The 16,447-nt window shown below is 41.6% G+C and overlaps 1 protein-coding gene across 1 annotated transcript in view; it reads right to left on the bottom strand.

The window, feature by feature from the left end:
* Positions 1 to 980: 980 nt before the first annotated feature.
* SLF1 (SMC5-SMC6 complex localization factor 1) overlaps positions 981 to 16,447 on the bottom strand; it is a 157,707-nt gene continuing 142,240 nt past the window's right edge. Inside the window, exons 16-18 of the mRNA XM_040342271.1 lie at positions 8,672 to 8,764; positions 8,185 to 8,367; positions 981 to 2,100 (exon numbers count right to left, since the gene is read on the bottom strand). Of these exons, the coding sequence (XP_040198205.1) occupies positions 1,622 to 2,100; positions 8,185 to 8,367; positions 8,672 to 8,764 (755 nt within the window). The 3' untranslated portion in view covers positions 981 to 1,621. The remainder of the gene's footprint in view (positions 2,101 to 8,184; positions 8,368 to 8,671; positions 8,765 to 16,447) is intronic.

The raw sequence follows: 16,447 nt of genomic DNA, 5'->3' as shown, positions 1-16,447 counted from the left end.
AAAAACTTTTCCTATGTACATACATTTAACGTTTTACCTAAAGATTTGGTAATTTTGGCATTCTAGTCATATACGTGGCAGTCAGGAAGATCACTCTGCTAGTTAGAGCTCTTTCAGACAAGCAGCCAGGGGGCTGTTACCTGACAGGTGACACAGAACTGACCATGAGTCAAGTCAGTTCCTGCTATAAAAAAGGGGTAGCTCTGAAAATAAAAAAAAATAACTTTCCTCAAGCCACGAGGCATGCTTTTTATTCCAAGACTGTGGGGTTTATTTACTAAAACTGGAGAGTTTGTTCAATTAAAGCAGCGGCAAAGTCCGCTTTGTGACTTTTACCTATAGGTAAGCTTATAATAAAGCTTACCTGTAGGTAAAATGGGTATCTCCTAAATGAGCACCGTTTAAGAGATATTTGTTTTTTTCAACCAGTGACATCACCGGCGCATGTGAACTGAAAGAACAGGATGCCTGTGCCGTTCCTTCAGAGAGCTGTGCTGTGGCCATGACTCCCGCGCACCCTCATTGTGGCACGGCAATTCTAGTTGCTGGAGCCCGCAAACCTGGAACTAAGACCAGGTGAAGGTCAGTGGTGGGAGTGCTGCAATTTATACCACTTTAAACTTGGATACAAAAACTGGAAGTTGATTGGTTTCTAAGCAGAGCTGCACCATATTTTGCACTTTCTTTTTTTAGTAAATCAACCCCTGTATCTAATATTCTTACAAGCAACTATACCCAATTTTGAGCTATGATATTTAAAAGAGAAGTCTGGGCTTTTTTTCCACTAGATATACTTACCTTGTGGATGCAGCATCAGACCGATGCTGCATCTGTCCCCGCCATCTCTGCACTGAGAACCGAGCCACGAACACCGCCAATGGTTCGGTTCTCACTCCTCCCCGGGCAAAACAATGGTGACTGTCAGTCAGCATCGCTTCTGCTCTACTTCTCAGCGCTCATGAGAGTGCTAAGCAGTGGAGGGGCGGGGAGCGGCCATCTCAGTGGCTCGCTGAGTCACTGAGACTGCCATCAATCAAGGCAGCTGGCGGATCCAGACCTGGAAATCGGGATGACACGCTGTCCCGACTGATGGCCGTGACGTCAGCGGAGAGCGGACTTCAGACTGCTCTCTGCTGAAAACGGGTCACAGGAGTGCAAAACTAATTGCACTCCTGTGACCCTTAGGAGAAGCCCAGCCTAAAAAGCTCATGCTGGACTTTTCCTTTAAATGACCTTACCAGTGCATGTAAAGATATACCTTCTATAGCTTCATAACACATTTCTAGTTCTTTTGATTTTGGAAATGTTGAGGACTGTCCAACAAATAGACGTGATCAAGTAAGTGTTGCCAGTGCTACTGCAATATTGGCAGTACTGTTCTGGCCTTCGTCAGTGGAAGAGCAGAACTGCATTTTGTTACGTACAATATGTATATTTACCAACCACTTAATGGCAGAAAACAGAGTTGTATAACAAACTTTGGGATTTTGGGAAAAACAAAAACATTCTCCCTACTGGAAAAGTGTATGCTAGTGCAGAAATTTGGCAGCAATGTCATGTAAGTTTGTCATTAATGTGTTATTATGTACAATGAGCCTTGTACACTGCATATCTGGTCACATTATTCCATTATAGGAACTGATGAACAAGAGGCCAGGGTGCGTAGAAGAGTGAACAGAACTTGCACATTGAAACCAGGGTTCTGCAACAAAGATTCCGGAACAGTATGTAAAAAATCACTCAACGTATGCATAGTAGCTACAGCTCCAATATAGCACTCTACTATAGAGTTACTAAATGACGAAGGTGTTTTTTTTGTATAACTGAACAAAAAAGCGGAATTAGGGCAAACTATCTTGGCAGTACCAAGATCTGAAGGCAGACCATATAGACAAATGAAATTTAATAACATTCGTGTTAGGAGAAAGGCACCAAATTCAAGTTTATGGCCTTCAGATTTTAAAACAGTCTTATTGTGAAACTCCTCAATGGTTTCCTCCACCTGGACAACTGCAAAAAGTTCATTTTTCAGATGTGGTGAACAGACATAATCCAATGGAAAGTTCCCGAAACAATCCATCTGCTGCAAAAGGACTGATCCTGAAAAGAAAAAGTGTTGGAACTAATTACACAATGGCCTTCTATTTTAGGACAACAATCCTGCAAATTTTCCGAAATCTAGTACGACAAATCAACCTGACATTTTTACACTTGCTTAAACTAAGTCAAGCAATATCACGTATGTTCTGACTTTGGCTCAAAGTCTTTAGTCACAATTTTAGAAACTATGCCCTGTTCTTGACCTCGTACTTAAGTACTATTAGAGTCACTTATCTGGAACAAGCATGCAGCCAGTGATGCCACAGTATAGTCAGAAATCCATAATTGTATACATTGTTGGGTCAATATATGGCAGCTATCATTTTCAGAAGCAAAGATATGTGATGTCAGGCTACGTATGTCAGCACAGGTTTCCTTTAAGTATATAAAATTATAGCTCACTGTAAGCTTATTTAATTTTAAATAAAATAAAAAACATGTTATACGTAATATAATTCATATATTCAATAACAAATATATTATAGCCGATTCTTATGGGGGTGCATGTGTAGGCTTTCTTCTGAACTGGACAGTGTGTCTATTAACATACACAAGAGCGACTCAGCCCAACCCCCTGCTCTCAGGATTTGACTGACAGCTACATGGTCAATGGCTCCCACTGCTGGTTCTGTGAGCAGAAAGACAGAGCGCTACTACAGAGAGGAACAACGCTACATCGAGATAGGGCTCAGGTAAGTATACAGGGGGGGGGTGATACAAATACAGGGACATTTTTCACCTTAAAGTGGTTGTAAACCCTGACCAAGTGAAGTGACTAGCCTCAGCTGATTTACAGAGATTAAATAAATCCTTCTAAATAAGTTGTACTTGTTTATCTTCAGTACTCTCTCCTCTACATTCTGTTATAAATGATACAGTATGACCGATTGTCCAGAAAGCAGGGGGTGGGGAGCTGAAATTACACTCTGCCAGAGCTCAGCGAGAAGAGCTCTGAAGGTTGATTGGAGGGGAGAGACACACCTCCTTCACACAGCACACAGGAAGGGCTGAATCTGTCAATTACAGGCTGTGCACTGGATATCCCTTCCCGTCACTTTTTTTTCTCTCTTGGTGTCGGGATAACTTGCCAAAAGTGATGATAGCAGCCGATAGCGGATGAAGCTAACAGAGAGAAATGACACTTAGTGCTCTGGATTGAGATAAGTACACACTGTAGACAACTTTAATGCAGGGAATGCATTCAAGTGTCACTAAACCCATAACATAAAAACTATCAATAAATGCCATGTTCATACTTACTCAGCCACTATGAGATTTGTTTTCTGTATTCTGCAAAAATCCTGGTTGATCCTGCCGCTCTCTACCTCCCCCTTTTGATCATGTCCTCAATGCAGTTGGAGATTCAGCTTCTGCACATGCGCAGTTTTCAGTGAGTTTCTATGCAAAGCAATTCCTCGCCATTACATCTGACAGCCCACTCCCTCCTTCTTCATACCCCCTAACTAGCTAAAGAAAACGGGGGATGGATAATACATCTTGAGTGATGGAGGCTTCTCCTCCCTGTTGTTCAAAGACATAGGCTGGAGGGGTATGACACAGAAATCCATCCACACCATGTTATTGTTAAAAAATGAAGATTTGATTTAAAAAAATATATTTGTATGATTTAAAACCGTTGATTTAGATTATTTATTTTTACTGTGTATACCAAAGGCAGGATTTTTTCTTTATTTTTTTGAACATGTGACCAGCAGCAGAGTACTAGAAGTTCCTCCTGCTTATGTTTCCCTACAGACAGGCTTGGAAAGAGCTGGGTCACGTAACAGCTGTAGATCGATTAGGAAAAAGGTACTTAGATATTATTTTGTATTATTATAACTACAGTGCCATCCACATACAGAAAGAGAAGCGATACTGTAAATTAAACATTGTATTTAGTATCAGTATCCAGCCTTTAGAACAACTTTAACTATACCTCAGTTAACGAGCATTTCGCAATATGTTTTTTTGAAATCCTGACTCGGTTTGCGAGTGTTGTCTCGCAAAACGAGCAGGATTCAAGCCTCTGCGTTGTGTGTGGTACCGCATTTGGCCAGAGGTGCAGGGGCGCCGGAGTCGTTTAGAGCCCTTTGGAAATACTCTGTTCCCGAGCCTTTCCGGGGGTTTCCAAGGGCGGTTGAGTATAGTCTCTCCGGCGATCCCCCCACCTCTGCAGTATTGCATGCCATAGAAGTCAATGTGGAACAATTTATTTTTGTTTCGATTGACTAAGGGGAAACTAGCTTTGATATGCGAGTGCTTTGGATTACAAGCAATTCTCTGGAATGAATTATCCTCGTAACCCAAGGCTCCACTGTACTCCAGAATGTTATGAAGAGTGATGAGATGAATTCATTGCAAATTCCCTTCTTTGCCATAAAAATTTACTTAATCCTATAAAAAAACATTTCCATTTTATTTGTGAAGAAGGCTTCAGGGTAAGGTGACCAGATTTTTTTAATGAAATCCAGGGACATATTTTTTTTTGTACTAGTAATGGCGTCAATCAGCGACTCATAGCAGGACAGCGGTGGTGGACAAATCAAGACACTAATGCCCTGTACACACGATCGGTTCATCCGGTAAAAACGGTCTGATGGATTTTTTCATCAGATATCCGATGAAGCTGACTTTTATCAGTCTTGCCTACACACCATCAGTTAAAAAAATTATTGTGTCAGAACGCGGTGACAAAAAACACAACGACGTGCTGAGAAAAATGAAGTTCAATGCTTCCGAGCATGCGTCGACTTGATTCTGAGCATGCATGGATTTTTAACCAATGGATTTCCCCACAGACGATCGTTTTTTTCTATCGGTTTTTTAACCATCAGATAATTTTAAAACAGGTTCTAAGTTTTTTCACCGATGGGGAAAAAAAACGATGGGGCCCACACACGATCGGTTTGTCTGATGAAAATGGTCCATCTGCCTTGTTTACATAGGCAGACCACCGTTCTGCCTGTGCACATAGCGATCAGCGGGTACCGGTGGACCAAGAAATGCAGGATCATGTATATACGTGATCCTTCGCAGCATGACCGCCCTGTAGCAGTAAATCTGCTTTCGGGTGATCGGCAACTGGCTATTATCATCAGCATTATGATAACTCACAGGCAGCAGGCACTCTATCATGGCTCTGGCTGGCTCTGTCTCAGTGTGTCACATACCATGGCTGCTGGGTTCTGATTTTGTTAACTTATGACTAATATGCCAGAGAGACAAAGTGCAATGTCGTATATTTAGACTCCCCCAAATCACACCTGTGTTGAAGCCTTGAAGGCACTGGCAGCCCCATGATCGGATCCTCTTCCCCTCTGTTCCTGAGGAAAAAGAAACTGTCAGCCCTGGTCGGAGACAATGTACTAATGATCCAACATGAGTGCAACGATCTCCCCCTCTGAGCTGTTGAGTTCTGATAGGGAACCCCCCCGCCAGAACACTTTCGATCAGTGCTCTCAGCCATTGGCTGAAAGTGCTGACTGGGAGTCTGTTGGCTGCTGGTTTTTGCAGCGTGCACGTTCGACGTACACATGGGCTGAATGTCGCACAGCTTTTTATGAACCGGTCCATGTTTCCCGACATTCGGCTCCTGCGTACCCGGCTTAAGCTTAGAGAGACTTGTTTGCATTATCTTCACATTTAGACCCTTAACGCATTAGATGTGTTGAGAGGATTCATTTCTGCCTGTGTCAAAGCTTAATGCATCACAAACCCAGAGCACTTAAAGTCAGGGTAAGGTAACAATAGCGCATACCCCGACTACAGCTGACAGAAGATACACTGGATACATTGCGTGTAGGGAAACCATCTATTTAAATAAATATAGTGAAGCTAACAGTGTTGTCTTGACTGCTATGATGAATGCAGACATCCATAATAGTTTACCCTGACTGAAAATAGGCCTGTAAGTAGCATTTGGAAAATACAGCACAACTAACTGTAAGCAAATGCAAATACACATATATGGGGGGAATTCAATAAAGCTGCTGCGCCACTTTACTGCCGTTTATCTCTCTTGTTATTGTATTGTTCCAAATCCATGAAGCATTTGCAACACTTTTGGTTCTGACATCAGCTTGTGCGCCAAATTCTGGTAGTTCTAAAATGCGCCACTTTTACTTTGTGTTGCATTATATGTACCAAATGTAAACATAGAGCCAAATAAGACCAATTTTTTTATTGGAATACGGGGGACCATTGATTTTGAATAGACAGAAAAACGCGGCTGAAAACTAGCGCGGCAAAACGTGCATTGAATTCAATGCAAAACGCAGAAAAAATTGCGTTAAAAACGCTGTTTTTTTCCTGGCGTCTGTACTAGCTTTACAGCCCGTTTTTTAAAATGTCCGTGGACATGTAGCCTTACAACCACTTTAAAGCATAAATAAAAACGTTACTTCCTAAATGTTTTTTTTTTTTTTGCTTTGGTACATATTCCTCAGGACAGTTGTCAGTCCCCATGCTATTTCTTTACCAAACCATTGCCTATTTGCACAGAAAATGTCCATTACTGTTTATGAACTTTGGGTTCCCATTGACTTTAATGAGGTTTAGATTCTGCAAAAGAATGTTACTCACTGCCTTTAATCGAACCTATGTATTTTTGGCCCAACCCTACTAATCACCACTATGAGAACACGGGTAGCACACATAAAGGTTTGTAAAAGAAAGCACTAAATAGCAACAGTCTTTTTTATTTCTTCATTGCAGTATAAAAGAATAATAAAAAATTGATTCTTTTAAGTGTATTTTAAGTGAGATAAGAGCTGTTATTTTGTATGTTTGAACTGTTTGGATAACTGCTTTTTGTGCAAGAGATCCAATATCCTAATGTATGAGTTTATTTTAAGAGGCATCACACAGCGAGGAGAATATCCAAAAGCAACATTTTTTTTATAAAGGCTGAAATTCTTTGACCAAACTTGCTTCTACATAAAAAGCACAGAACTAAATTAAAATTATAGCAAGAACTAGCATGTGAAATCAGCCCTGCATTTCTAATGCAGTTTTCAGCCTGTTGGTGTCAGATCACTTGACAGGCCAGTCCCCAGACTGTGACAAAGCCAAAGATGAGTCTGCATACTGCCAGCATTGGTGTGTGAAGTAGTTGATGAATGCAAGTTTGAGTGTCTCTCCTCCCACAGGACAAGAAGATCATCCCTACCAAACACTTTAAAGCTCAACCATTTCTTAAGCTAGAGCAAAGTCTAATCTAATATTGGCTGCTGCATGACTTAGACCGATTGCACAGCATCCAGATATTGGCTGGCAATGCTTGTGCTGGTAAATAAAACACCTAGGAGAGAGGCAAACACACTTCGATAAATACAAGGTGCAGGAATGACGAGGAACAAGAGAGACAGACACTGATCTTGTGTCTTCAATAAAGACACTAAGTGGCCTTTAGAGGGCAGAAGAAGCCTGCGAAACACATGCATTATCCCCACAGAAGTCATTTAAATGTGCTAAAATGTAGCATATGGGAGTCTATTGGTGATTTTGACCCACTGCATATATAGTTTTATTTTAGGTTAAAATGCATAATAACAATTTTATGTACAAGCTCGAAAAACACCAAAAAATCTTTAGTAGTTAATCCTGCCATGTTCACGGCTTTGTACAGAAGTCTACACCAAGTATAAAATATATTTTAACTAAGGAAATTTAGGCTGTATTGATCAATTTATTCTTGCCACTTCAAAGGAGAGAAGTAGAAATTAGGAAGCTATATTCACTGTGAGTGCGACTGCTGGTTACTACTAAATGTAACAAATCATACACCACACCAAATATACAAAATATTTTTCTTATTTAAATTTAATTTAAAGGAAACAAAAAAACTTTTCAAAAAAACTTACCATGCACGTAATTCTTTCAGTTTAATTTGTGCACCATTACAACTTAAAATAATAAGTATACACGTATGTTCACAACACTACAAAACAAAATGCCCAAATTCTTCAACATATTTATGGAGGTTGTTAGGGAAGCATCACAGCAAAAGTACAACAGGTTAAGTCATTAACCAAACATATAGAATAACTGTAAAGCTAAAGCAAAAAAACATTTTAATTTGCTTACCCCCATGCTGAAGTAGTATTTTGCCAATATCAATGTGTCTGTTTTGTAGAGCATCATGTAAGGGAGTCACACCATCCACATGACTGAGCAGGTCTACTTCTGGGCAGCGCTGCAAAATTTCACGGACACATTCTGTGCTGCCATGGTTACACGCTTCATGCAAAGGCGTCCAGCCAGCATTGTCTGAGTTATAAATCAGCAACAATTAAAAAAGAATCCAGCTAGAACACTATACACATCCCACAGTTAAAAAAAAAAAAAAAAACTTGGCAAAGCTCCATTGTGTGCTGTATCTGTGTTAAATACTCATAAGCATGATGAAGGAAAAGAACAAAAAAAATCAAAAAATCAATACTGTCAACGTCAATATTGGAACAAATGGATCAAGCCTAAAAAAACTGAGTTCTGCCAACCTGAATCACTACATAATTGTTCTTTGTGAGAAATGCAAGTAGCAATAAAGATAAACATTTAAAAAAAAACTCACCTTTGGCATTAACGCTGACTCCTGGAAGGCTGAGTTGTTCAGTGAGCTTTATGACATTGTTGCTTCTGCAAATTCTATGAAGGACAGTTTCTCCTACCCAGGAAAATTGAGAAAAAAATATTTAAGCAATGTAAGAATAAGCAGCAGGGTGCCTGGAAGTTATCCTGTCAAGCTGTGCACCAAGATTTTACTAATACCACAAACTGCATTTATCGAGAAAGAGAGAACAATCACCCAAACTCAGCTTGGGAATAAAAGAAAACTTTGCACAAACCTAGCAGTGTATTGCAAAGAGAGCAGTCAGACAATTCTGCTCTATCCCTAGCAGGAGAATCATCTCGCCTAATCCCCCTCCTTTCACTTTTAAAGCTTCTATGGCTTACAATAAAAACGCAAAATGAACAGTGAACTCCAAAAACACTCGGTTTTCAGGCAATAAAAGTTTAGAGTGTGCAGTTGCCCTTCCCTTAAAATTATTCATGAACCTCCATTACACAAGTCGTCCTTTTACACTGCATTTATAGCTTAATTCAAATGAATGTTCCTGGCCAAGCACGAGTGCCTCCGCACAGTAAAGGATAATTCACAATTTCAAATCCTTTAGCAGATGGTTTGCTGCTCCTCGGTAAGCTGTCTTGACTACAGAGACACTGAGAGAATAATGTGCGGAGTGGAGACAGCATCTAAACTTGTGGAGACAAAATGTAAATGTCACTGGCATCTTTATACTCTAAAAGCAAATACACACACATATATATATATATATATATATATATATATATACACACACACATACATATATACACACACACACACACACACATACATACAGAAAGAGAGAGCGAGAGATCGATACTTACATTAGTATATATATTCATGTTAATTGAAAGTATATTTTTCAATAAACATGGGGTGATGTCTATAAAACAAGCTTAAATAAAATAACCTTTTTAATGTTTGTCTAGATGTAATCACACATTCTGCATCCTGTTTACCAATGTCAAGTTGGCCATACAACGACTGATTTTGGCCTAAGCGGCAGGTACTGGGTGAAATTTGTCCAGTGGACAACCATGTTTGCACCAACTGGCTTGACAAAAGTCGATTTTTCAGTTTGGGTATTATGATAGCCACAGGTGCCGGCTATCAGAACACAATAGTCAGCATTGCAGACGCTGTTTATCGTATCGTGGTTAGTGAATGGACTAATTCAAGAGAAATCTTAATGTGTGTGGCCAACTTAGCACTTTGTGCCTTGCTGAATCTCTCTGTCCATGTCTGACTGAACCTCTAGTAGGCCCATTCTGGATCTCAGCAGTGGTTCAGATACTGTGCTGACTTCATCTTTCCTAACATAAAGATCAATTTTTTTCTTTTGTTAAAAAAAAAAAAAAAATGGGACCAAAAGCAGAGCTGCTGCCCTAGATAATAAATCACAGGCTTGTCCACTGTGATCAATTCAGGATTCATTGAAAACCAATAACACACATTAGCAGTGATAGTAGAATGGCTTGGTAAGTTTTACATGGTAGTTATTAATCATAAGGCCCTTTCTTAACTCTCTAGAAATAAAGACAAATTGAGTGGAGCAGCAGATGTTTTTAATTTTAGTCCCATTGCAATAGTTTACAAAATGCTACAACAGTTCACAAACTGATTTAACTTGTGACCTGCAGTTGATTTTTACAGTTTATTTTACTGAAAATAAAAAACCCAATAGGTACAACTTTTTTTTCACAGGTACGATTCTGAAGCAGCCATTGAAGTTAAAAGATCCTTGACATCAGAGCATTCAGGTGCCGCAAACACGACATAGTGCTTTGGGATGCAGCAAAGTGAATGCTTTGCTAAGAGATAGCAGCCCGGATTCAGAAAGAATGGCCTAACTTTCTGTTGGCGTAGCGCATCTCATATACGCTACGCCGCCGTAACTTAGAGAGGCGAGTACCGTATTCAGAAAGAACTTGCGCTCTAAGTTACGGCGGCGTAGTGTAAATGGGCCGGCATAAGCCCGCCTAACTCAAATTATCAAGGCAGTGGGCGTGTTGTATTACAATGAGCCGTGACCCCATGTAAATGAGTGGCCGATCGAACGGCGCATGCTCAGAGTCACGACGCAAATACTCCCCAAGATACGTCGGCTCAATGCTTTATGCCCAGCCCCATTCACGTACGACTTACGCAAACAACGTAAAATACGACGCTGTTCCGACGTCCATAGGTTAACATGACTTACACCTGCTTTATGAGGGGTAAAGTTACGCTGGTTGTACGCCTTACGTAAACAGCGTGTATTAATACGCCGGGCGCAAGTACGTTCGTGAATCGGCGTATCTAGCTCATTTGCATATTCGACGCGGAAATATATACGGAAGCGCCCCTAGCGGCCAGCGTAAATATGCACCCAAGATACGACGGCATAGGAGACTTACATCAGTCGTATCTTGGCCGAATTCAAGCGTAACTGATTCTAAGAATCAGGCGCATAGATACGACGGCGCTCATTCGGACATACGACGGCGTATCAGTAGATACGCCGTCGTAAGTCCTTTGTGAATCTGGCCCAGCATGTTTAGAACAACTCTGCTCAATATGCCTTTTCAGTACAAAGTATGGGTAATTTACAAAACAGAAATACAAGTGAAAGGCCCGTCACATTATTTACCATAAATACACTGATCAAAAATAGATTCTATTTAATGGATTCCTGTTGAAGTGCATGATGAAAACTTTTTTTATTGTGTGCTTGGAAAAATAGTGGAACGACTTACAACCGTATACTTGTATACAAAATAAGTTGAATAAGAGCCGGTTCACACAGGGGCAACACGACTTTGTGCACGACTTTGCGAGGCAACTTGGACACGACTTGAGCGTGGACCACAGCGCGACTTGTGGCAACTTACAACGCAACTTCAAGTCGCCTCCAGGATGGGACTTTGCCAGTGGCTTATCATGAGGGGGAACTCAGGGCTGTCGGGAAGAGGCCCTTGTCCTCATCAACATAGGGACAAGGTGCTTTGGGGTGGGGGGGCCGCAGGGTGCCCCCCTGCCCCCACCCCCCATGTTGAGAGCATGCGGCTTGGTACAGTTCAGGAGGAGGGGGCGCTTGCTCGTCCCCACCCCTTTTCCTGACCGACCGGGCTGCGTGCTCAGATATGGGTCTGGTATGGATTTTGGGGGGACCCGCACGCTGTTTTTTAGACTTCTTCCAGTTAGGCAGTATTGTACACCTATCTTAAACTTCATAACAACTTGATAAAAATATTGTTCTTTAGGAAGAAACCTACATTCCAAATTAATTATACTACCAAAATGAGTGTGTGCTGTACATTTCCTCCAGCAATTGCTCCTGTTTCTTTTTGCCAGAGGCTGCCATTTTGGTGAAGCCCAGGGACACTGAATAACAGTATTTTAAGCTGTCAGTAGATTGGCCTCTACAAATTGGGCACAGTGCCAAAAAATAGAGAGAAACTGAACATGTGCAGGGTGAGACAGTGTATTACTGAATTATACGCAGTATAGGCACTTATTTTTATTTTACATATAGTAACTATACCTGAAAAGGGGACAGCCTAAAGTAATCTAGGAGGACTTATTTTTCTTTTCTTTAACTCCTTTGGCTAGAGTCAGGCTTTAGGATGTGACCTAATCTTTTAATTTTATTATATATGATTAAGCAATATTATGAACATGTGTATGGCAAAGACTGAATTTTTTTTTTTTTCATTTGTGAGGTTTCCCCTGCTCTGGTTTCTTCCCTCAATCTAAAAACATGTCAATATTCAATCAGCTTTCATCCAAAATCACCCTCTGTAATGCCTCGTACACACGGCCGGTTTTCTCGTCAGGAGAACTGCGAGGAGAGCTTTTGGCCAGGAATCCCGGCCGTGTGTATGGTCCTCGCAGTTTCTCCGATGGGAAAACTGTCCAAAAACCGCCAGACAAAAAAAAAAAAAGAGGACCAGCTATCTTTTTTTCCCGCCGGGAAAACCGGTGGACTTTTGCCCGGTGGTTCTTGGCAGTTTTCCTATGGGAAACACTGCAATGGAGCATACATATGGCCAGGATTCCCGGCCAAAGCTCCATCGCAGTTTTCCTGTCGGGAAAACCGGCTGCGTGTAGGGGGAAAGACTGACCAAGCAGGTTCTCGGCTTTCCCCTCGAGATTTCCCAACAGAAATCCTGCACATGTGTACGGGGCATCAGTGTCTGTACATCTACAGTATTCAGACGGCATGAATTTTTGCATAATGTAAATGCTGTGTACTCAGTCCTCTAAGCTACACATACATTGTGGGCAGCAGTTGATGAGGTGTGGTCCAAAGAAGACAGTCTTGACATACCTACCCCGTAATAGGATTCTGATAACCCCTTGAAAAAGAACATTCTCAAGAAAATGTGGCTGAAGACATACATTTAGGTTCTTCAATAATTTAACTCCTCGGTTTAAAAACTGTAATTTCACAGTAGGACATTGATTATCCTATACATCTACCCAGATACTATCCTTGGTAATACACGGCACCTGTTCATTTAAAAAAAAATGACCCAAACATATTCAGGAAATATCCACTCTCCAGACACTTTATTAGGTACACCTTGCTAGTACCGAGTTGGACCCCCTTTTTCCCTAAGGCCTAGTACACACGAGAGGATCGATCCGCAGAAACGGTCCGGAGGACCGTTTCCGCGGATAAATCCTCTGGCGGATTTTTATCTCATGGTTGTACTAACCATGAGATCAAAATCCCTGCGGAATTCCCTCCGCGGTGACATGTCGCGCCGTCGCCGCGATGATGACGCGGCGACGTGCGCGACGCTGTCATATAAGGACTTCCACGCATGCGTCGAATCATTACGACGCATGCGAGGGATGGAATCGGATGGATTGATCCGCTGAGTCTGTACAGACCAGCGGATCAATCCGCTGGACTGGATTCCAGCGGATAGATTTCTTAGCATGCTAAGAAATTTTGATCGGCTGGAAATCCATCACCGGGGAAAAAAATCCGCAGAAAAATATCCGCTGGATCGTACACACCAGGGGATCTATCCGCTGAAACCGGTCCGCGGATCAATTCCAGCGGATCGATCCTCTCGTGTGTACGGGGCCTAAGAACTGCCTTAATACCTCATGGCATAGATTCAACAAGGTGTTGGAAACATTACTCTGAGATCTTGGTCCTTATTAACATGATAGCATCACGCAGTAGCTGCAGATTTGTCGGCTGCACATCCATGATTCGAATCTCCCATTCCACCATTTCAAAGGTGCTCTATTGGATTGAGCTGGTGACTGTGGAGACCATTGGAGTACAGTGAATTCATTGTCAGGTTTAAGAAACCAGTAATGAGAGGATTTGAGCTTTGTGACATGGTGCATTATCCTGCTAGACGTAGCTATCAGAAGATGATTACCCTGTAGTCATAAAGGGATGGACATGGTCAGCAACCATACTCAGGCCATGGCATTTGAACGATGCTCAATTGGTACTAAGGGGCCCAAAGTGTACTAAGGAAATATCCCCCACATTATTACACCACCAGCCTAAACCATTGATACAAGGCAGGATGGATCCATGCTTTCATGTTGTATACGCCAAAATCTGATTCTACCATTTGAATATCGCAGCTGATATTGAGACTCATCACCAGGCAACGTTTTTCCATTCTTCTATTGTCCAACTTTGGTGAGCCTGTACAAATTGTAGCCTCAGTTTCCTCTTCTTGTGCCTCGTACACACAACCGGTTTTCCTGCCAGGAAAACTGTCATGAAAGCTTTTGGCTGGGAATCCCGGCCATGTGTATGCTTTATCGCAGTTTTCCTGACAGGAACATGTTCTCTTTTTCCCACCAGTATTACCGGCGGTTTTTAAGCCGGCAGTTTCCCTATGGGGAAAACCTACGGTGGAGCATACACATGGCCGGTTTTCCCGACAAAAGCTCTCATGGCAGTTTTCCTGTTGGGAAACCCGGCTGTGTGTAGGGGAAAAAGCTACCGAGCTAGTTCTCGGTTTTCCCCTTGGTTTTCCAGGCAGACTTTTTACCGCCGGGAAAACCGGTAGTGTGTACAAGGCATTAGCTGACAGGAGTGACACCCAGTGTGGTCTTCTGCTGCTGTAGCCCATCTGCTTCAAGGCTTGATGTTTTGTGCATTTAGAGATGGTAATCTGCATACCTTGGTTGTAAGGAGTGTTACTTTTAGTTACTGTTGCCTTTCTATCATCTCGAACCAGTCTGCTCATTCTCATCTGGATATTTTCTCTTTTTTGGACCATTCTCTGTAAATCCTACAGATGGCTGTGTGTGCAAATCCCAGTAGAACAGCAGTTTTGGAAATACTCAGACCAGCCTGTCTGGCACCAACAACCATGCCACATCCCTTAAATCCCCTTTCTTCCCCATTCTGATGCTCTGTTTCAACTTCAGTAAGTTGTCTTCGCCATGTCTAAATACATTGTGTTGCTGCCATGTGATTGGCTGATTAGCAATTTGTGTTACCAAGCAATTGAACAGATTTACCTAATAAACTGTCCGGAGAGTGTATGAACCCTGCATAATAGGATTAAATTGCTAAAGTTCAATGCAACTTGGCAGATTAGACCACAACTACTCCTAATATCATATAGAATTGATAATTATTCTTTCCCCTGGATGTTTGCACATTTTGTATGGTTATAACCTGTAATAAAAATGCATATACCTGTCATTGTGTACCACTGTTCAAAATAAAATAGTACATAATGCTAAAGTAGTAAAAAAGTCTTCCAAGTCGCAAATAAAAACTAAATCAGAAATATCGACTGCATAAGTATTCAACCCTGAAACTTCTAAATAAGCACCGTTACAACCAACTGCTTTTTAAGTGTTACATGTTCCCAAAAATACACGTTCCTCTGGGAGGCACTAGGATTTGTTCGAGAAAAAAAGGGAAACAAAAAGTATCATGATAACCAATACACTGTCAAAACAATTCTGGGATAAAGTTTTAGAGAGGCACCAATCAGAATTAGGTTAAAAAATTAAAAAAACCCTCCAGAACAATGTTACATAGTTACATAGTTAGTCTGGTTGAAAAAAAGACACAAAAGCTAGCTAGTCTAGTCTGGTAACGCTAAAGAAGAAGTTAAATTTCACAGGCCAGGTAGGTAAAAACGGTCCATAGGAATTCTCTAATGCTGGCCATACACTCCACAAAAAATCGTCCGAATGACCTTTCGGTCGTGAGCGCAAACGATAGTGCCATCATGTAATGACCGATAAATCGTTCAGTGGACATAAATTTCCAAATGTGTCCTTCGTTTTTTCGGCTCAAAAACGTCCCAACGATTATCGATTTTGTGCCCATTAACTGGCGGAAAAACTAAAGAACTGTCTGAATGACCGATTTTCGGCCGAATTTTCGTATAGTGTATGGCCAGCATTACTCATACACTCCACAAAAGATGGAACAATATTAAACTGGAGGTTCACCCTAAAACAATTATCTAACATTACATCCAGCATACTAACGACATGTACAGTATGCAGGTATTTTTTTTTTCGCTGTACATACCGTTATATTGTTATTTTCCCCCTGGCTTCCGGGTTCTGGTTCCCGCGGGACTGGGCGTTCCAATCTCTGGGTTAGATGATTGACGTCTGGTGAAAAACTTCCCATGGCGCACAAGGCGCGTCACCAGTTTTCCGTAAACAGCCGACCTGCAAGTCGGCTCTATATGGTGCCTGCACAGTCGGCTCTACACGGTGGGCACAGGCGCCGTATAGCGCCGA

Source organism: Rana temporaria, chromosome 1 (assembly GCF_905171775.1).
Source record: "Rana temporaria chromosome 1, aRanTem1.1, whole genome shotgun sequence".
NCBI classification, from domain to species: domain Eukaryota; kingdom Metazoa; phylum Chordata; class Amphibia; order Anura; family Ranidae; genus Rana; species Rana temporaria.
Note: the sequence above shows the minus strand (reverse complement) of the source record. Positions and strands in the feature narration are given on the sequence as shown.